Raw genomic sequence first — 23,528 nt, 5'->3', positions numbered from 1 at the left:
AACGCAGTTTCACCTATAACGCGGTAAGATTTTTTGGCTCCCGAGGACAGCATTGTATTGAGGTAGAGGTGTATTTGATTTCACTATAAGCAGATTCCAGTGGTGGTGTTGTTATAAAGGACCTGATCCGCAGTTGTGCCAGTCGAGCTGTGTGTACACTGTCTCTTTGGAGACAGCTTACCAGGCTATTTCTGAGAGTGTTTGGTGACAGGGGCTGGATATTACAGATGGGGATGCTGGCAGAGGGGCTCGGGGATTAGTGCGTGTCTGTCACTACCCTGCACAGGTCTCTGGAAGTCAGTGCTTGTCTGTGTCCAGAGGCTGTTGGTTTCAGGAAGCTGAGCTACAACAGGCATCAGGCAAGACTGCTTCACACTAAGGGCAGGTGATGGTGAGATACCTCACAACTCTGAGTACCTCTGGGGAGTGTCACACATGGCTCAGTCTCACACAATGGGTTATTACTGATTTTTGCATTTAAATGACATTCATAAAAGAATTCTGCCATCAGTAATATTGGCTACCAGATAAATAATTATCTGAAAAAGGAGATGTCTTGCCCAAAGGATGATAAGAATATTGCTAGAGCAACTGTAACACATTGACTGGACTAAGGGAACAACATTTCTAATCAACTGATAGGCTAAACATCTTCGTGATATATGGGGACTGTGATGGCAGTATAGTGTTTTTGGGACCCAAAGAGGGGGCATCACAGTCATTGCTCACTTCCCTTGCCTCAGTTTTCCTATCCAACTCAGGCAACAGTCACATACAAGAGTGAAGCTTGGACCCAGAGGAATCCTCTCTGGTGCTCAAGAGAAAAAAGCTGCATCCCATTTGCTCAGCCTTATATACACAAACGTAGTTTGTTTTGTTTTGAATGGTGGCCTCTATGTGACTGAGTAGCCAAGAGCGCACAACCTGGGTTGAAACTTTATGTTATGCTGGCAGGCAGAGAAATAAATGAGCAGGTCTCTTTTTGAAAAGAGCGGGTTTTTTTGGCCTTTTTAAGTGTATTTGTTTTGTATGAGGACTTTTTTTGGAACTGACTTCTGTCATGGGGCCTTATCTTGTTCCCATTAAAGTTATAGGGATTTTGCGACTGGCTTCAATATGAGCAGGAATGGACCTTCATGAGCTAAATGATCCAAACATAATAATTACAGCTGGTAAATAATTCACTGTCAATAAACCACCTAATGAATTTAGCCCACTTTTTGTTTGCAAATCATTCAAGAACCAAATCTGATTGAATCAGCTTATTTGGAAGTGCTCACCAAATAGGCTGAAATGTAGTCACAAACTAGGGGGAGTTCACAGATTCTTGTTTGCTTTCCTTTCCCATGGCATGTGATTGGTTACCTAGAGTCAGAGGGTATTTTTTCTACTTCCTGATTCTGAGTGAAGGCTGTTAAACAGGATAATAATGAATAGCAAATAATACATTAGACAAATAATTCTCATACTAGAAATTACTACACTTTGCGGTTTTGCAAACGTTTTCATGAACCAAACCAGCAATCAACTAAATTAACAAAAACAATGAACAACAGGACCACACAAGAAACAGTAGTAAGATGTATTCACAAAAATGTTCACATATTACTCTTGGTATTACTCATTCAAATCTAATAATGATGCCCAACCAAAAAAGCCAGGGAAGCAACATCCCACCTGAGGTCTTACTGACATTACCTACTTCATGTTCACGGAAGAGATTTGCCATTTCACTTCTAGCATCACTTGTATGACACGAGCCTCAGTAAGAAATTTAGATCTCGGGTCTGGGGGTTTCAGAGATTGATTATATGGAGATTCAAACTTCCACACTTGTGGTTCAAATCTGACTCCGGAAGTTAGTGACCACAAGGCCACCTGATGGCTGTTCTGTCACTGAACCAGTAACCTGAGTCCACTTCCAAAGTGCTCTAGCGTCCACACTGTGATCACCACTAGTGGCAGCTTTTCCGGCCACAGTTTATGGTGTACCAATTATCAACAAATATGTTACACTACATGTATAAATATATTAACTACAGCTGTGCAATAAAAGGCTTTTTAGAACAAGAAGGCTTAGAATTATCTTTACAAAAGCTTTCAATTTATATAGAAATCCCAGCTTTAGCAACATAGCTGAGGAAATCCTGACACGCCACTGAAATCAATGGGAAATTTTGCCATTGATTTCAATGGGATCAGGATTTTACCCAGAAAATTTATATTTGCCTGATAACCATAGGCAAAGCAGGAAATGGTCTGTTGGGTTCCCCTTACACTGGTGGTTTTCAACATTTTTCCATTTGCAGGTCCCTATAAAATTTTGAATGGAGCTACATACCCCTTTGGAAATCTTAGACATACTCTGTGGACCCCGAGGGGTCCATGGACCATAGGTTGAAAACCACTGCCCTACAAGATTGTTCCCCACAGTACATTTTCCAGCACTTGTAGCCATGTTATTTCTAATGCATGCTTCATACAGTGTTACACCAGCCTTTCATGGGGTGCTTTAGAAACAGGAAATACCTTTTGTTCCATTGTGCTTTCTGTCTTTTCTTTTTCCTTCATTTTAGCCAAAGCCTCTTTGAGTTCCTGTGATGTAAATGAGTTTGAGTTGATATGCATCTCATCCAGCCTTGCAGAAAAACGAAAACAAAAAAAACCACATTATATGGGTGAACAATTTATCCTTAAAAAAATAGAACAATCAACATTTGTCGGGAGAAAAAGTTGAGTACTAAATTCCCATTTATCTAGCACAGAACATGCAGAAAAATCAATGTTCCAAAGTAAGGTTAGATCTAGTGCTTAGTTTAGGAGTGTGGCTTTAAGACACCATCTTGACAGTCATAAAGCTGTGGTTTGAAAATCCTCATGGCAACATGAGATCTCAATTCCTAATACTATAAAAACTGCTCAATTTATCTCCCTAACCTATTATCTGGGGATGTATAAAACAGGAAAGATTTCATAAGCAAAAAAAGAGCACAGGTGTGCCCAGAATATCGACAAGGATCTTTTACTTGTAAGTCTTGGGATGGGTGCATTCAGTTCCAAAGCTGACATTTTGATGATTATGATATCAAACCAAGGATTGGGCAACATGTAGTTCCTACAGTCTAAGAAACTAACTCTGCTGTTCTTTTTGCTTTGTCCTAACCTGATCCTACTGGTAAGGAGGCTTACTTTTGGCAGTGAGCATTGTTGCACTGGCGAAAGGAAAACCCAGGGTTGGGACATCTCAAGGAGCTTCTGCATGCACTGGATCATAAGTAGAGGGGGAGGGGGAGGGCACAGAATGGTAGTACTCATGTATTTTGAGAAATAAAAGTCCCCATGGTTACAAAACCTGTCTTTGTAAAGAGAGCACAAGGAGGGAAGTGGGGTTGAGAGTTGTATTTTTTAAGGGTAGGTCTACACTTACCCGGTAGTTTGGCGGCAAGCAAATCGAACTTCTGGGTTTGACTTATCGCGTCTTGTCTGGACGCGATAAGTCGAATCCAGAAGTGCTCGCCGTCGACTGCGGTACTCCAGCTCGACGAGAGGAGTACGCAAAGTCGACGGGGGAGCCTGCCTGCCGCGTCTGGACGGAGGTAAGTTCGAACTAAGGTACTTCGAACTTCAGCTACGTTATTCACGTAGCTGAAGTTGTGTACCTTAGTTCGAATTGGGGGGTTAGTGTAGACCTGCCCTAAGCAATTTTTTAAAAATAGATGTAGTGAAGGCTGGTGACATCTTGAGTATGTGTCAGCAAAAACTGACACTTAAATGAATGCTTAGAGCCAATGCACAACAGCAAGTAAAGACCTTGTTGTATCTGACTCAAACCACTGTGAAAAAAGCGTCCATAAGCTATCCTGCTGCATTGTCTAGAAAATAATTTGCACCCCATTGCTACAGAAAGTTTCAAAAGAACAAGTGACATTCACAAGAAATCATACTGCAAGTTTAGTTTCAGAATCATGGCTTTACAAAGTATGAAAGTCTCTCCAAAAGCAAAGTGAGGGCACAGTTTTAGCACCCATGCGAAAAGGAAGTAGGGCAGCTAGGGCCCAGTTTACAGAAGTACTGAGCACCCCAAATGCCAATTAGAGACTCTGCGACCTGTGGATATTCAGCACTTCTGAAAATCCGGCTCCTAATAAAAGAAATGAAATCAAAAGCCCATCTACCTCTGTATAGCAGAACAGCAAGTACTTTATACTACTGTACCTTTTCCTTTTCTTCTGGTCTTTCATGTCACTTTTTTCATTTTTGTTATCTAGAAGCCTGGCTTCTCTTTCCCCTGTTTGAAGATTTAATCGCACATGTAACCCTGCAGGAACAGCCTGACCTACAAACAAAGGTTAGAGTATTTTAGGCCACATTTATTCTTCTCAGGATTTACCATGCTGGGCATATTTAAGTCAGACACTTCTATTCCAACGCCGCACAGCAAAGATAGTGAGTCAAGCAGAAAAGTCAAGGTTTGCAGTGTGACAAAGAACAGGGTATTTACTGTAGCCTGAGCACTTCCCCAAAATTAATAGGCGGCAGGTTTAAAACAAACAAAAGGAAGTATTTCTTCACATAACACACAGTCAACCCATGAAACTCCTTGCCAGGGGATGTTGTGAAGGCCAAAAGCATAACTTGGTTCAAAAAAGAATTAGACAAGTTCATGGAGGATAAGTCTGTCAATGGCTATTAGCCAGGATGCTCAGGGATGCAACCCCATGCCCTGGGTGTTCCCAAGCCTCTGACTGCCAGAACCTAGGACTGGATAACAAGGATTGATCACATTGCCCTATTCTGTTCATTACCTCTGAAGCATCTGGCACTGGCCACTGTCGGAAGACAGGATTCTGGGCAACATGGACCATTGGTCTGACCCAGTATGGCCGTTCTTATGGCACCTTGACACAAGTGCCATTTAACCTCCAGGAAGTCCCATGACACACAACTGTTAATATGGCTGACACTCCGTTCCCTGACCACCTCACAAACTTAGATCCAGATTGCTGACTCCTCAATTAAATAGTGACACTTGGTTATGCAGCGTTCCCAGTGAGCTAGGGACACTGGTTCTGTTACTGGCACAGTAGTACTTTTATCATAGTGGGTCAGAAGCCTTAGAAATCAGACCTCTCTGTACTTACATGTCTCAATCTAAAAATCAGGAACAGCCATAGGTGCCTACACAAGCTCAATGCATGCAGCAGAGGATCCTTTCAACTTCAACAGGTATATTCTGGATATTATGTTACTTTGCTGTTCTGTAGCATATTGAGATGCCAGATTTAAGGAATACTTGATCAACATTAAATGCCAACAAGAAGATAGGAAATTCATAGTCAGTCATCCACATTCCTCTAAAAATGCTTTGGCCTAGTCACAAGATTGAGGTTACAGCTAACTGAGAACATTTCAGCATGGACCTGTATTCCATGGATGAAGTGGAAATGGCAATATTTCCTGTGAGGTATGATTCCATTTTCTGTGTACTTCCTCTTTTAATACAAGAAGTTTGCCTGATAGATGGGGGTGGGCATCTTACTAAATCTCTCCCTCTCTCCCTCTCCCTCCCTCCCTCCCCCACACACACACTGCTTTTTCTCCCCCACAATATGAAGATTTTGTATTTAGTCTTCCTTTGTCTGTTTTCCTTAATTTAAAAGACATATAGAGTGAAAGGGTATGTTTGTCTTTTTGAATGAGAGACACAACATTTCCTATTGAAGGGCACTGGACGCATAGATAATTCATTTTATTATAAATATGTCTTCTCATAATATGAAAGCCTCTAGTCTGAAGACCTAGTGTGCAGACTCCACCGACATAAGAACACAGAGATATCTAACTGGTCAAAGCTACTGGTGCCTGAACTGCTCCTCCATCATCAGTCTGGAGTGTGTCTCACATCCTTAAACAAGGAACATCCAAAGTTTATAGTTTTTAAATGTACAAAGGTGGGGGAAAGTCCAGACTAAAAGATTTCCTATTCTAATACGGTATATTTATGATAAAAATAAGTTGACTTTTCCTACATTTCCCTTTAGTAGGAAATGCTGCATGTCTCAAAACAAAGAGACAAACATGTCCTTTCACTCTAGAGTAAGGAAAACAGACAAAAACAGATCAACTATAAAATGTTCATGTGGCATCCTATACCTTGGAGGAGCATCTTGTAAACCCCACATTCCTCATCTGTATACAATTGTGATATTGCATATAAAGCAGGCCGTGTGAGGTATCAGGGGAAAGGTTATGATTGTCTGAAAGTCATTTTTCTATCTATCATTAATGCATATGAAGCTATGAAAATTGTGTTGTATGGCTGTCACTGAAACATACTGTAAGCTAGGGAATCAGCCAGATATTAGCTCCCCAGAGGCAACAGCAAGGAAAATAACCAACACCTGAGCAGGGTGTCAAACAACCCATCAACAGCCATTGTCCAGCAAGGGAGCTACAATTCAATGATTCACCTGCATGAGGCCACACCAGGGGAAGTGCTCAACCTTGCCTGGAGACTCAGCATTGCCCCCCAGACATGCCTGGACTTGTGTTCCCCAAGCACATGGGACTAAGGATATAAAAGAGAACAAATGGGGCCCATGCTTGGCCTTTCTCCTGCACCCACCTATGCTGCAAGCAACAAGGACTCCAACAGAGGGGACTGGCCCAGGTTTCAAGGGTGAATGACTATGATATGATTATGAACTGCAATATCCAGTGGGGTGAGAAAATCTAATCTAGATGTTACCCAGTCTAATAGGGTTGAGAGCTTAGACTGCGTGCTTATATTTTATTTTATTTTCGTAACTAACTCTGACTTTTTGCCTATCACTTAATATCTATCTTTTGTAGTCAATACATTTGTTTTATTGTTTATCTTCATTTGTATGAAGTGTGTGGCAAAGCTGCTCAGGTTTGCAAAGGCTGGTGTATATCCACTTTCCATTGATTAAGTGGTGAACCAATTAATAAATTTGCACTGCCAGTCTTGAACAGTGCAAGGTGGTATATCGCTGAGGTACAGTGCTGGGAGGGATTTGGCTGGTGCCTTTCCCTGTGTGATTCATGAGTGGCTCTGGGAGCATTCATGCAATCTTGCTGGCTGTGGGGCTCCACATGCTGTTGTGCTGAGTGATAACAGCACCTGGAGGGGTTTGCTGCTGGTCACTAGCAGGGCATTGTGAGAGACAGTCCAGGCTGGAGAGAATTAGGGGGCACAGCGGTCCCACAGTCCCAGGCTGCAAACCCAAGGATCCAGTCACAGTTCAGATATGTATATGAGAGAAGCGTGCTCTCAGACACCATAGATCTTCCATCATGAGTCTCATGACTCAGATGGGGAAGAAAGATGCAGTGATAGCAAGGACTCTGTGTTCCCCTGTGACAGCAATCTAGTCAGGGGGCAGCTAGAAGATGCTTTTAAAAGAAAGGCTTTAGTAAAGTCTTGAGAAAAAAAGACAAGCCACATCTCCACTCTGTCATTCAAGAGACATCAGACTGAGGATTCTTAAACATACTGATTGTAAAATGAAATTATAGAGAGGGATTTCCAGACAAATAAATATATTTGCCTCTTAGCCTTCATTAGGTATGAATACCATTTAGACCGAGACAAGCATAAGGAGAAAGCAAGGTTCTTCCAGTCTCAAAGTGAGCAGGATTACCTCACTAGGTCAAAAGCACCTGGAGATAACGAGGTTACAAATGCAGTATTTTCTCAAGTAATTCATGAATTGTCAAGTGTAGCCAGAAATAAATGTCCCTGTTAGAACAGTACGGCATACTCTAGCTTTCACGTTCCACATGCATCTGGCCACATTAGTTCACCATGTTGCCAGGGGACACGAACAAGGATGATGTGCTTTTCTTAAAAGAAACATAAAAAAGAGAAGGAAGAAAAGCAGCCTACGGTAGGACTGAATGACTCACATGTTACTATTTCTCTTACTTTTATTTACTGGTTGCTGAAAATAGAAACTGAATGTGAATCCCAGGGTTTGTGAGCTTGCAAATGCAGCACAACTGAATTAAGGATTTTGCCATCAGAAAAATGACACACATTTCTGCTTCTGGGTTTTCACACTTTCTTGAATTAAGTTTGACTAAGAACAAACCAGGAAAACCTCTGGTTGCATGTATGTAAAAGATAAATAGTATTCATTCCATCAAGAAGCTTGTCCTATCATTTGAGACAGCAGCAAAGTCTCATGGTGCAGTAGTATAAGGAGAATCACTTTAGTAACCTACCAAAGATGAGTCTCAGTTTCAACAACAGTCTTATTCACTCATTCTAAAATGTCCCAGATCTTTGGCACAGGGCAAGGACTCTTTTTTTGCTTTGGGGCATATTTAGTGTTATTATTTTAGAATGAGTTTAGAGCTGGTGAAAAGCATCAGATCTCTCTTTAGCCAAAGAACAGAGACAGCAAACTAAGCTCCCCCAACTACCTTCCAATGCACCTTGACCCTGACATGAAGGGACTACTTCTAGCATCAGAGGGTAGTTCAGCCACCATGCCTATTTAGCCCTTGGCCTCCCTGCTGAGACTGTCAAGAAGGAGGTCACACAGTGGTGTTATTTCCTGTGTTGTGGTCATCTGTCCAATACAAACCAGATTAAGAACTCAATTCATTTTACATAGGCCAACAAAGATCTGCCTGATGGTAATATATTTCTGGGACCAGATTTGAACCAGTGACCGCAAGGATCTCCATCCCACTACCAATCCCCTGAGCCAACCAGTGCCCAGCCCCTTAGTTGTAAATAATAGATAAAATCTATCATACAGAAATATCATCACACAATAAAGGACTCCTGATGCTACTTAAACGCTGAGGCATTTATGGGAAATAAATGTCAAGGCAAAGCAAAGACACATTTTCAAAGCAAGAGACATTGATCCAATGATAATGTTCTGTTACTATGATTTTATACCCACTGTATATTTAATCGCTTTATTTAATGGCTGCTGTTACAATGGAGACAGTAGCTTCCTGCACTATTGCTGACCCAGTGCATTCCAGCATTCAAGCTGGGCTTAGAGAACGACTCTTCTGCGCTTCCACCAATTGGAGACCAGCCTATATATATAAAAAAAGAAGAACATGTCTGCTTTATGACAAACTGCTTTCTCAATCAAGAGCCAACCTGACTATTTTCCAAAATCTTTTCTGACACGGATACGTTAAACCTATCTGAATGTAAAAGTATTGGCATACTAAAACGATGTGGTGCTTCTCAGGTCTTTCTTGAGAATTAACATCTTTTTATTTAGTCACATTTTGCCTGTCTTGAAAGTTGCTTAAAGTGACATAAAGGAAGAATTTAATTTATAGCCCTATTCTTTTAATCTTGGTCAGCCAGATTTTTTCAGACATCCGTTTATTTCTTCTTATAATATATTAGACAAAATAACAGCCCCAGAGTCAGCTTCAAGGCAGCAATTCACTCTCAGGGGTTCCGCTGACATTTATAAACTGATCCTATTTCTCTCTTGTGTTTTATGTTATCAGCTAAACCTGTCAACTTAAATTATTGCCTTGTAACCAAATCACAGTTATCTATTATTCTGTTATATGTACATTTCTGAAGCTTTGTACCTATATCAAGTTTTGCAGGGGTTGAAAACAAAACTATAAATAAACAACTGGAAAACAGAATAGGTTACCATTACATTGACAACCAAAGTGAAAGTCATAAGCATCATACACAGAGCTACTACAGGAATGGGACCCTTGCACTGCATACGCCTCATGCAGAAGTTTAATTAACACTTGTAACATTTTTTCTTGACAGGGATCAAATGACTCCCTGTTGAAGGAAAAGGCCCAGGTAGGGTCCATCCAATTATGGAAGTAAATGCATGGTTACGCAGGTGGTGTTGGAGAGAGGGCTTTGAATTTTTAGACCATAGGATGTTGTTCCAGGAAGGAGGATTGCTAGGAAGAGATGGGATCCACCTAACTAAGAGAGGGGAGAGCATCTTCGCAGGCAGGCTTGCTAACCTAGTGAGGAGGGCTTTAAATTAGTTTCGCTGGGGGATGGAGACCTAAGTCCTGAGGTAAGTGGGATACCGGGAGGAAACGCAAGGAGGAGGGTGCAACAAGAGAGGCTTCCTGATTCATACTGAGAAAGCAGGGCAATCGGTTAGTTATCTTAGGTGCCTGTACACGAACCCAAGAAGCCTGGGAAACAAGCAGGAAGAATTGGAAGTCCTGGCACAGTCAAGGAACTATGATGTGATTAGAATAACAGACTTGGTGGGGTAACTCACATGACTAGAGCACTGTCATGGATGGGTATAAACTGTTCAGGAAGGACAGGTGGGGGAGAAAAGGTGGAGGAGTTGCATTGTATGTAAGAGAGCAGTATGATTGCTCACACTCCAGTATGAAACTGGAGAAAAGCCTGTTGAGAGGCTTTGGGTTAAGTTTAGAGGCAAGAGCAACAAGGGTGATGTCATGGTGGACTTCTTCTATAGACCACCAGACCAGGAGAATGAGGTAGACGAGTCTTTCTTCGGACAACTAATAGAAGTTTCCAGATCACAGGCCCTGGTTCTCATGGGGGACTTCAATCACTGTGACATCTGCTGGGAGAGCAATACAGCAGCGCACAGACAATCCAGGACGTTTTTGGAGAGTGTTGGGGACAACTTCCTGGTGCAAGTGCTGGAGGAACCAACTAGGGGCCATGCTCCTCTTGACTTGCTAGTCACAAACAGGGAGGAATTGGTAGGGGAAGTAGAAGTGGGTGGCAACTTGGGCAGCAGTGACCATGAAATGGTCGAGTTCAGGATCCTGACAAAAGGAAAAAAGGAGAGAAGCAGAATATGGACCCTGGACTTCAGAAAAGCAGACTGACTCCCTCAGGAAACTGATGGGGAGGATCCCCTGCGAGGCTAATATGAAAGGGAAAGGAGTCCAGGAGAGCTGGCTGTATTTCAAAGAAGCCTTATTGAGGGCGCAGGAACAAACCATCCCGATGTGCAGAAAGAACAGCAAATATGGCAGGCAACCAGCTTGGCTTAATAGAGAAATCTTCAGTGAGCTTAAAAACAAAAAGGAAGCTTACAAGAAGTGGAAACTTGGACAAATGACTAAGGAGGAGTATAAAAATATTGTTCGAGCATGCAGGGGTGTAATCAGGAAGGCCAAAGCACAACGAGTTGCAGCTAGCCAGGGATGTGAAGGGTAACAAGAAGGGTTTCTACAGGTATGTTAGCAACAAGGTGGTCAGGGAAAGTGTGGGACCTTTACCGAATGGGAGAGGCATAGTGACAGATGATGTGGAAAAAGCTGAAATACTCAATGCTTTTTTTTTTGCCTCAGTCTTCACTGCCAAAGTCAGCTCCCAGACTGCTGCACTGGGCAGCACAGTATGGGGAGGAGGTGAGCAGCCCTCAGTGGTGAAAGAACAGGTTAAGGACTACTTAGAAAAGCTGGACATGCACAAGTCAATGAGTCTGGATCTAATGCATCCGAGGGTGCTGAGAGAGCTGGCTGATGTGATTTGCAGAGCCATTGGCCATTATCTTTGAAAACTCGTAGCGATCAGGGGAGGTCCCAGACTATTGGAAAAGGGCAAATATAGTGCCCATCTTTAAAAAAGGGAAGAAGGAGAATCCAGGTAACTACAGACCCGTCAGCCTCACCTCAGTCCCTGGAAAAATCATGGGGCAGGTCCTCAAGGAATCCATTTTGAATCACTTGGAGGAGAGGAAGGTTATCAGGAACAGTTAACATGGATTCACCAAGGGCAAGTCATGCCTGACCAACCTGATTGCCTTCTATGATGAGAAAATTGGCTCTGTGGATATAGGGAAAGTGAGATAGCTTGACTTTAGCAAAGCTTTTGATACGGTCTCCCACAGTATTCTTACCAGCAAGTTTAAAAAGTATGGATTGGATGAATGGACTATAAGGTGGATAGAAATCTGGCTAAATTGTCGGACTCAACAGGTAGTGATCAACGGCTCGATGTCTAGTTGGAAGCCGGTATCAAGCGGCATGCCCAAGGGGTCGGCCCTGGTGCAGGTTTTGTTCAACATCTTCATTAATGATCTGGACAATAGGATGGATTGCACCCTCAGAAAGTTTATGGATGACACTAAGCTGGAGGGAGAGGTAAACATGCTGGAGTGTAGGGATAGGGTCCAGAGTGACCTAGACAAATTGCAGGATTGGGCCAAAAGCAATCTGATGAGGTTCAACAAGGACAAGTGCAGAGTCCTGCACTTAGGACAGAAGAATCTCATGCAGTGCTACAGGCTGGGGACCAACTGGCTAAGCAGCCGTTCTGCAGAAAAGGACCTGGGGATTACAGTGGATGAAAAGCTGGATATGAGTCAGCAGCGTGCCCATGTTGCCAAGAAGGCTAACGGCATATTGGGATGAATTAGTAGGAGCATTGCCAGCAGATTGAGGGAAGTGATTATTCCCCTCTATTCGGCACTGGTGAGGCCACATCTGGAATATTGCATCTAGTTTTGGGCCCCCCACTACAGAAGGGATGTGGACAAATTGGAGAGAGTCCAGCAGAGGGCAACAAAAATGATTAGGGGGCTGGGGCACATGACTTATGAGGAGAGGCTGAGGGAACTGGGCTTATTTAGTCTGCAGAAGAGAAGAGTGGGGGGGGGGGATTTGATAGTAGCCTTCAACTACCTGAAGGGGGGTTCCAAAGAGGATGGAGCTAGGCTGTTCTCAGTGGTGGCAGATGACAGAACAAGGAGCAATGGTCTCAAGTTACAGTGGGGGAGATCTAGGTTGGATATTAGGAAAAACTATTTCACTAGGAGGGTGGTGAAGCACTGGAATGGGTTACCAAGGGACATGGTGGAATCTCCATACTTAGAGGTTTTTAAGGCCTGACTTGACAAAGCCCTGGCTGGGATGATTTAGTTGGGGATTGGTCCTGCTTTGAGCAGGGGGTTGGACTCGATGACCTCCTGAGGTCTCTTCCAACCCTAATCTTCCATGATTCTATGACTGGTCACGTTGCCATCTTAAACAATAAGAGCTACATCCTGCCCTGACCCAAAAAAGCCAATATATAGTGAAAGAAGGTACTTTATTTGCTACTGACCAGGGCTGGCTGCTGATTTTGCAACATTTGCATTGACTGGCTACTGACCCAGTTGTGCCACTTCTCCACCAATCTACACCTCTCCAGGCTGTGGCTTGCACCCTGGCTCATTGCAGAGGCATATGTGTAAGCATGCCCTTGTGCATCAATGCAGAATGCTGCTTGCCTTTATGCCACACACAACATATACCAGATTGTCCTGTGCCCTTCCTTCTCCTTGCATACATGCATAAGAGGGACAGGATTGAACCACAAATTATTTTACAGCAATTTTAAAGCAATAAAGTAGAAGACCATCAGGCAAATCATATGCACACTCATGTATATCACATATGTGATATGGAGATAATATCAATGTGATGCAACAGACAGCCAAGTGATAAATGAATTATGCACCTTTGACCATCTCTCCCACCCTCTGGCCATTAACCAGTCTCCTGGCGACTACATCTAACTTTCTAAATTCCCGAGCAGCTTACAAAATAACAATAACCCAATCTACCAGAGAAACATTGCCACTCTCACCCTTAACTATGGACTCTCCTCACAACAATCGCACCTGACTGAAGTCCAGGACAGCCAAAATTCAGTCCTGCACCAGCATCAACTCTCTACATACAAAATGTAAATGACTTTCAAGTTTGTTATCTTGTGGCCCTGCAGGGATAAAAATGAGAGCTTTATACCACTGGCAAGGGGAGATTCCCAGATTCCCAATGGGACCCACCATTGATTCCTAGCCATGGAAGAGCCTGAAGTAGTACATTAATGAAGAAAAATCTATTTTCAGTCATTTTTAGAGGTTTTTCTAATCTCCCTTTTAGCCCTGAAATGAGTCATGGTAACTAAGGAACCTGGATTTACAGTGGATACAAAAATTAGCTCCAATAAATTTTCCCCCCCAAGCTCCTGTTGCTAAAGCCTTCGCATCTCATCATCCCTTCCTACATGCATACACACGTGTACACATACAGAGTAGATAACTATATGGATTTTTTTATATATATATATATATATTATATATATATATATATATATAAAAAGAAAAATAAGGGCTGTCAACCGATTAAAAAATTAATCATGTGATTAATTGCACTGTTAAACAATAACAAAACAGAATTTATTTAAATATTTTTGAATGTTTTCTACATTTTCAAATATATTAATTTCAATTACAACACAGACTACAAAGTGTACGGTGCTCACTTTATATTTATTTTTTATTACAAGTATTTGCACTGTAAAAAAACCCAAAAGAAATCGTATTTTTCAGTTCACCTAATACTGTAGTGCTTTCTTCATTTAACAACGTTCTCTTGCTAACGATAAAAAGTAAATTCACAAGCCCATAAGTCTGTGGAGGCTGAACATCCTCGGGAGCTTATGGAATTCCTTCCTTTCAGAAATATACTGAGGCCCAAACTTGGTCATATTAAAACAGGTGCAAGATGGATCACTTCCTCCACTGAGAGCGATGAAATTGTACCCTCCCAACCCCAACATCTCCATTGAGCTTCCCACACCTATTCTTAAACCAGCTCTCCACTGATGGTAAAGCCAAATCCATAGGGTAAAGGAAAAGGCATTTGTTTGGCTGATGCTAGGTGGTGGCACTCTCCCCAACCCACACACACAATCTCCCTGATAACCACCAAAATATCCCCTTATCCACCTTTACCTCCTTCTTCACCCTTCTGTTTCCCCCCCACTTGGAAAATCTATTAATAGTGTGAAAAGCACAGCTATGATTCAGTAAATGGCTCTACAGTTCTAGGAAATAATCCTCTTGATATACGAGCAAGTGTCTGATAAAATCTACCTATCTCTTCTCTCTGTTTTCTTTTGAGTGGGCGAATGGGGATAGAGGCATTTTATTTCATACAGGCAACAAAAGAATACACAAGTCAATATGTGTATGTTACCTGCAAAACAAAACAGCAGCACTGTGATATTAAAAAAAAAAAAACAACCTAAGACTATGTGATAGACAATTTGAGTATCCTGCAAAAGTTATCTGATGCCAGATTATTTATTAGTTTCATAAGAAAAGGATACAGCCTCCTCCCCTGAGCTATGTTGCACACCCCCTAGCTGTATCCAAGGTTCTAGACCAGTCACCCCCAAACTTTTTATGTTGCACCCCCCCACTCATAATTAATCTGTTCCCCCTCCCCCTCGCCCCCCAGGCCAGGAGTGGAGCCAGAACCAGGGCCAGAGCCAGGAACGGAGCTGGGGTAGAGCGGAGTGGGTAGCACTCCCTCCCCGTGCCCCCCGGGGCCTGGCCCAGGCCCCAGCTTGCCCCCACGAATGTTCCTCTATGCTCCCCTAGGGGGATGCACCCCACAATTTGGGGACCAGTATTCTAGACCTATATATTGACTATCCAGATAATGAGGTGCATGCACATTTCCTAGTGGTATAATCCTGTAAAATTGCCCTTCCCCACTGTCAGACTTCATCTCCAATAGGCTGAGGCTGTTGAAAGGATATAATTTTATGTGTGTGGATTGTTGTGCCCCATGCTACAGATGCACAAAGAGGACGCTTATTTCCTGTGCTTAATGCTGTGTTAGTAGGAAAACAGATGGATAGGCTTTATTCTGAAGAGGGTTGACATATACTGTGAGACTGAACTTTCTGCATAGTACATACAACGGCGAAGGGGTTGTCAAAGCACCAGCAACTTTTACAAAGGTAAGTCATACTCCTCGGATTGTTCATTATTTTAAACTGGAACATTTTAACATACAAAAGTGAGAGAAATGTAACAGGCACAGGTCGAGGAAGCAGAAAGACTGAATCTCATTTTGCTATTCCCTGATCCTTTTCTACCCTCTCTAAGGCCTTTTATATTATTTTGTTATCCTCACTAGCATTCACAACTCCTCCTAATTTAGTCCCCTCTGAAAATTTAATTAGCATACCATTTATCATCTCTTCCAGATCATTAATGAAAATGTTTAATAAAATCAGACCTATAACTTCACTGCAGAATCCCACCAGACACCCGCTAAGTTCATAGGATCTCATTACACCTGGTTTGCAGTGCATCAGCCAATGGCTGGGCTCCTATCCATAGCAACTGGACACTGTACCAATATTTTACTGAAGTTCTGATGTAACTTCTATTGCAAACACTAATTTTGTAATTGTATCCACGAAGTGACCATATTTGTCTAGCAAGATTTGTCCTTCATAAAATACATGCCACTCACTGCTCATAGTTCTGTTATTCTCTAGATTTTTATAATTTGTTACAAAAATCACTGATAGCCTATTATACCTAAGGTTGAAAAATACCTTTTCTTTATAACCTAGTTATTTCAGTTGCTGATAAACTATCTGAAAATTCACTTTGGGAGCTGAAATCTTCCGTGCATAGTTCCTATCTGAGGCTAGGTCTACACTGCAGCGGGGGTCCGACCTAAGATACGCAACTTCAGCTACGTGAATACCGTAGCTGAAGTTGCGTATTTTAGGTCGGCTTACCTGGCGGTGAGGACGGGGGAAAGTCGACCGCTGCCGCGCTGCCGCCGACTCCGCTGCCGCCTCTTGCCGAGGTGGATTTCCGGAGTCGACGGCAGAGCGATCAGGGATCGATTTTACCGCGTCTTCACTAGACATGGTAAGTCGATCCCCGATAGACCGATTGCTACCCGCTGGATCGGCGGGTAGTGAAGACATACCCTGAGAGTGATTTTATTTTGAAAGTTTAAGAGCTGCTTTTAAATTATGGAAGAGTGGAAAACACAAAATACTTTTGTCATTACAAAAAAATTGTAACCACCTTTAAAAAAAAAAAGATTGAACTTGACAAATAGCTAGCTCTTAGTGAAGGATGTGATTTTTTTTAAGTCTATTTGATTTACTAAAGTTTTAAAACTACAGATCTCCCAACAGTCCCGGGTTTCTTGCGATTGTCCTCTTTGACCCCCAAAACCCCATGTCTCGGTTAAAGTGGTTCCTCTCCTGCAGGGCTAGCTGGGCTCAGCTCCCCACTTCAGGCACTGCGATCCCGTGCATTAAGTCACAATGCCAATCAAATTTGGCTCATTTGCCCCTTCATCTCCATCTATGGAGGTGTAGACAGGCCAAATGGAGCAGCACTGTGAACAAGTGAACCATGGGCCAGGTTACAACACTCAGAGGTAGCCAAGCCCAGCAAGCCCCTCCAGGACAGGAGCCACTGTAGCCACTGTTGTAGGATGAGTGCAAGGCAGTCTTACTCTGCAACCTCCCACCAGCGTCAGCAGCCAACCCTCACTCCACAAGGGATAGCACCCAACACCACCACTACCTCCACCCTAACAGGGCAGCACCTTTCCCACTTTAGCTCCTTCAGATGTTGGGAGGTATGAAAAAGTGTACTGAAAATACACAAATTTTTGTTAAAAAAAAATAGAGGGCCTGATCCAATGGTAGTCATTCTATTTATTTCAGTGGGCAATGGATCAGCCCAAAGTGCATATTTCAGGAGAGATGTGCTATGTATGCATTCATGGCATAGGAAATAGGCCCACGTTCATTCCAAGGATTTACTAGCTTCAAAGGGCTGTGGCTATACATCAGGAAAAGCAGAGGAACTTGAACAATTCAAATAGTTCCAGATATTTTATCCTTTTCTTATTTTAAAAAATGCAACAAAAATACACACAATGGCGTAAAATATGCCATTAAGGTGGCATAATTAGAAACCAAAAAACTCAAGTAATGCAAATGTCATTAGCCTGATTTTCAGAAGTGCTGAGCACCGACAAATCCCATGGATGTCAATGAAAGTGTCATCTTTAAATAGCAGACCATATCCTGGCAACAGCAACTAGACCATACTTCACATACACCAGAATAACAACGGCCATATTGGGTCAGACCAATATGGCCCTTTATCCTGTCTTCTGACAGTTGACAGGCCAGGTGCTTCAGAGGGAATGAACAGAACAGGGCAATTATTGAGTGAACCATGCCCTGTTGTCCATTCCGAGCTTCCGGCAGTCAGAGGCTTAGGCTATGTCTACACTACCGCGGGATCGACACTCCGGCAATCAATGCACCGGGGTCGATTTAGCAGGTCTAGTGAAGACCTACTAAATCGACGGCAGAACGCTCTCTGTTCAAGCCCAGTACTCCACCGGGAATGAGAGGAGTAAGGTAAGTCGATGGGAGAGTGTCTCCTGTCGACCCAGCGCGGTATAGACACTGCAGTAAGTCGAACTAAGCTACGTCAACTCCAGCTATGTTATTCACATAGCTGGAGTTGCGTAAATTAGGTCAACTTACCGTGGTAGTGTAGTCATAGCCTTAGAGACACTCAGAGCCTGTGGTTGCATCCCTGACCATCTCTGACTAATAGCCATTGATGGACCTATCCTCCATAAACTTACCTTATTTTTTTTTTAATCCAGTTATACTTTTGGCCTTCACAACATTCTCTGCTAATAAATTCCACAGACTGACTGTGTGCTGTGTGAAAAAGGATTTCCTTATGTTTGTTTTAAACCTGCTGCCGAATAATTTCATTGTGTGACCCCTGGCTCTTGTGCTATATGAAGAGGTAAACAAAACTTCCTTATTCACATTCTCCACACCAGTCATGATTTTATAGACCTCTATTATATCCTCCCCACTTCGTCATCTTTTTTCCAAGCTGAACAGTCCTAGTCTTTGTAATCTCTCCTCATACAGAAGCTGTTCCATATCCCTAACAATTTTGTTGCCCTTTTCTGTACCTTTTCCAATTGTAATATATCTTTTTTGAGATGGGGCGACCAGAACTGCATACTGTATTCAAGGCATGGACGTACCACGAATTTATATAGTGGCATTATGCTATATTCTGTCTTATTGTATCCATTTCCTAATGGTTCCTAACATTCTATTCCCTTTTTGGGCTGCTACCGCACATTGAGCGGATGTTTTCAGAGAACTATCCACAATGACTCTAAGATCTCTTTCTTGCATGGTAACAGCTAATTTAGATCCCATGATTTTATATGTATGGCTGGGATTATGTTTTCCACTGTGCATTACTTTGCACTTAACACTGAATTTCATCTGCCTTTTTGTTACCCAGTATTGTGAGATCCCTTTGTAACTCCTTGCAGTGAGCTTTGAACTTAACTATCTTGAGTAATTTTGTGTCATCTACAAACTTTGCCACCTTCCTGTTTATCCCCTTTTGGAGATCATTTATGAGTACATTGAACAGCACAGAATCTCACTTATTCACACCTGTGATTTCAGTGAATTATTGAACCTTGTGAATTACTAAGAGAACAGTTCAAAAAGCATGCTGTATCACAAAAGTTGCTTTACTTTGTTCATTTGACAATGTTCTGTAATTTAATCTGTAAAAATAATAAAATTTAAATAAAATGAGAGCGTACTACACAACTATTTTTGCTAAACAACATTTGTGGCAAAGGAGAGAGAGAAACAATTTAAAGTGTGCAAGTTGGGAGGCATTCGGCATACCAAAGGGCGAATACATACTTGATCCAACTGCCACTGAAGTCAATGGGAGTACCTCTACGGACTGCAATGGGAGATGGTGTCTGTGGTGTGATCTGACTTTCCAAAGTGCCAGGGGATGCATGATCCCTGGCTCTGCCCCAGGCCCTGCACCCAATTCCACCCCTTCCTCCAAGGTCCCACCCACCCCACGCCTCTTCCCATCCCCACTTCACCCTAGCCCCACCTCTTCCCACCCCCGCTCCACCCCTCCCCCAAGCGCTCTGCATCCTCACTCCTCCCTCCCAGCCTCCTGCATGCCACAAAACAGGTGATTGCAGTGGGCAAGAGGCGTGGGGAGGGAGTGGGAGGTGCTGATCCTCGGGGCCTGTCAGTGGATAGGAGGCACTGGGTGAGGTGGGGGGGAGCTGATAGGGGAGCTGCCAGTGGATGCTGAGCACCCACCATTTTTTCCCTGTGGGTGCTCCAGCCCCAGAGCACCCACGGAGTCGGCACCTATTGATCACACCCTTCATGAAGTTCTACTATAATGCACTATTGACTTTCTTGTTAAATGAGAAGATTCAGAGACAGAGAGACACACACACAGATTTTGTTTACCAGTAACCAGAGCCATGTCTGCGCATTCACACTGGTGGAATCCCCCAGTGAAGACAGCTTTAAAGAGGATTCTGTGAACACAGTGCCAAAGGGGCACCATGCCCCACAAGAAGGAATGTAAAGAGGCCGTTGATCATACTCTCTGCTGGGAAACACATACCATAAAACCTACAGGACATGCAACAAGTGATATATGTTGTCACTGGGATTTCGTACTTCTGCATTACCTGACTTTTCTGATTGTAACTGTCACCTTAATCGTTGCATTAATGGAGATTTATTTAAACACAGTCCATCAGACTATGCCTCAAATACTTGTTTACCTGGAAAGGTTTATAAAGTCACCCTTTTGTTCTAGTGGCATCTAAAAGGCCTTCTCCTCTGTAATTTGTTTTCCCCAATAGATATAATGAAAATGTTTTTTAAACTATTTCAAAATCAAATCTACCAGTCAGTAATTTGATCTGCAGCAAACAGAGAACAAAGGATTGCAAGCAAAGTGCTTTTCAATACAGCATACTTAATTACACATGCAAATACATCAGCTAAATTTGGGCACTCTGTTGGACAACTAATTATGTTGAAAACACAACTGCCAGCTTAATAGACCACACTGTTCTCCCAATTCCCCAAGCTATTTCTGCTTTTTAGACTAGCCTGCAATCGCAGGGGGAAAGGCGGGGGGTTGTTTGGATTATTTAAATATGCACTATACCGGTATTGGCCTCTCTGCCTGCTTATGGCTCAGTAAGACCAACATTTATCATCCTTCCTTGCCAAAGCATCTCTGGCTGCCCTTTTTGGCTTTGTTTCTGCTCTTCCTCAGGCAGTCAGTGAAGCCTACAATGATACATGATGGACCCTTCGAGTGAGAAGAAACTATGAACAAAAACTGCTCTAGAACGTGCCTTGGGTTCTACTTACACCTCCACCACCCTCTCTCTGCCTGTGAGCCCAGCACTGACACTTAATTTGCCCATTTCTCCCACAAGCATCTCCTGCCTCACTTTTCCTGGTCAGTAACACCCACCATGCTCTCCTCATTTAAATCCATAGCACAATAAGCATGGACCCTGCTCAGCTGTATACTGTTGTTGTGAGCATTACAAAACACCTCGTGCCTTATCCTACAGTATTTACACAGCCAATACAGGAGCCACCGCACAGAACAATGTGATGCCACGCAAGCAGCCCCGCTGGAAGACAGAGTGGAGCAATTTGCAGTTGATGGTGACAGTCACGCATCACCTTGACATGGTTGAGCACTACTTCTGGGCCTGGGAAACAAGCACCGACTGGTGGGACCACATCATTATGCAGCTATGGGATGACGAGCAGTAGCTGCAGAACTTTCGAATGCGTAAGGGCACTTTCCAGGAACTGTGTGAAGAGCTTTCTCCAGCCCTGAAGTGCAGCGATACTAAAATAAGAGCTGCTCTGACAGTGGAGAAGCGAGTGACGATAGCTCTGTGGAAGCTTGCAACACTAGACTGCTACCATTCAGTGGGGAATCAATTCGGAGTGGGTAAATCTACCGCGGGATCTGTTGTGATCCAAGTGTGCAGGGCCATCCATAGACTTTTGCTCAGAAGGGTAGTGACTCTGGGCAACATGCAGGATGTAGTGGATGGTTTTGCCGCAATGGGGTTCCCTAACTGCGGTGGGGCTATAGATGGAACGCATATCCCTATCTTGGCACCAGACCACCTTGCCAAAGAGTACATAAACCGAAAGGGATACTTCTCAATGGTATTGCAAGCACTGGTGGATCACAGGGGCTGTTTCACCGACATCAACGTGGGATGGTCGGGAAAGGTGCATGACGCGCACATCTTTAGGAACTTCAGTCTGTTCAGAAAGCTGCAAGCAGGGACTTTCTTTCCAGACTGCAAAATAACCATTGTTGATGTTGAAATGTCAATCGTGATCCTGGGAGACCCAGCCTACCCCTTGCTCCCATAGCTCATGAAGCTGTACACAGGCAGCCTGGAGAGCAGTAAGGACCAGTTCAACCATAGGCTGAGCAAGTAGCCCCTTTGTTATTGCTACCTGCTGTGCGCTCCATAATATCTGTGAAACAAAGGGAGAAAAGTTTCTGGTGGGGTGGGGGGTTGAGGCAGATCACCTGGCAGCCAATTTTGAGCAGCCAGATATCAGGGCAATAAGAGCAGCACTTTGAGGGTCTCTGCGTCTCCGTGAGGCTTTGAAAACCAGTTTCAGCAGTGAGCCAAAGTAATGTTACACTTATCTGTTTTGTTCCTTACTAACACCCTTGTCCCCTTCATTGCATTTTCTGCCCTGTAAACTCCACCCCCACTAACCACCACGTGTTGAATCAATAAAGAGCCTTTTCTCCTCAATTCATTTTTTATTATGCACACAAACACACAGAGACAGCAAAGAAAAGTAAGATAACCTGGGGCGAAAGGGTTGATAAACCAAGGTGGAGGGTTGAAGGGGGGAAGAAACATGGACAGCTTGCTTACTGATGCATTGCAATAACAATCAAAGGTGTGGGAATGGGCACCTTCTGTTCTTGCATTCAAACACCAGGGGAGGGTACAAGGGATACTGAACTTTCCCCCCTGCTCCCCCCCCCCCCACCTCATAGGACGTTTGGGGGAGGAGGATGTGGAACTTGGCGATGATGACAGTAAGTTCAGCATAGGCTGCAGCGGGACTCTAGCAGCCAGCTGCCTTTCTTGAACCTTAACCAGATGCCTCAACATGTCTGATTGCTCCTTCATAATCCGCAGCATCTCTTCCTGCATTGAACGCTCTTGTTCCCTGCATGCTTTCCTGTCCTCCCTGTCCATGTCCAGGTTCTCAGACAGTGTAATCCTCCATGCTCTTGTTCAATGAGTTAATATGTGCCTCTGAGAGTGACATGTCCTCCCAACTCTTCTTTTTCTGCCTTCTAATCTGGGAAAGTCTCTATCCCGGTGTGGAGGATGCACTGACGGACAAGGTTTCAGTTGCAAGGAACACAAAGTACAAGGGTAGCATTGATAGTGCATACATTATTTCTGGTGCAAAATTAATTCTTTTTATAAAAAAACATCCCTCAATACACTTCACTGCAAGCCAAAACATAACCACAATTTCTGGCCACTGCAAGAGTCGGTTTGTTGCCCCAGCCATGGTGAGTAAGGCCATGAGGCATGGGCGAGAGGTCTTGTGCTACAGCTTTTGTGAAGACATCCTTGGGATCACTGGATGGAACTTCAGAAAAGCCCCCTTTCCCCTAGCAACCTGGATGGTGCTTGAGGACAGGCACCAGTGTAAAGCCCCCCAAACAGTTTTTATATATTTTTTTATTTTATTTTATTTTAATTTATTTATTTATTTATTTATTTTTTACAGAAGTGGCACC

General features: G+C 43.2%; 1 protein-coding gene across 2 annotated transcripts in view; it reads right to left on the bottom strand.

The window, feature by feature from the left end:
- Positions 1-23,528, bottom strand: part of SIL1 (SIL1 nucleotide exchange factor) — a 184,959-nt gene that overhangs the window by 98,339 nt on the left and 63,092 nt on the right. For both annotated transcript variants that reach the window (XM_024206160.2, XM_026660879.1), the window contains exons 3-4: positions 4,216-4,336; positions 2,530-2,638 (exon numbers count right to left, since the gene is read on the bottom strand). In XM_024206160.2, the coding sequence (XP_024061928.2) occupies positions 2,530-2,638; positions 4,216-4,336 (230 nt within the window). The remainder of the gene's footprint in view (positions 1-2,529; positions 2,639-4,215; positions 4,337-23,528) is intronic.

This window comes from Terrapene carolina, unplaced genomic scaffold, assembly GCF_002925995.2.
Source record: "Terrapene carolina triunguis isolate 2854851 unplaced genomic scaffold, T_m_triunguis-2.0 Scaffold838, whole genome shotgun sequence".
NCBI classification, from domain to species: Eukaryota; Metazoa; Chordata; order Testudines; family Emydidae; genus Terrapene; species Terrapene triunguis.
Note: the sequence above shows the minus strand (reverse complement) of the source record. Positions and strands in the feature narration are given on the sequence as shown.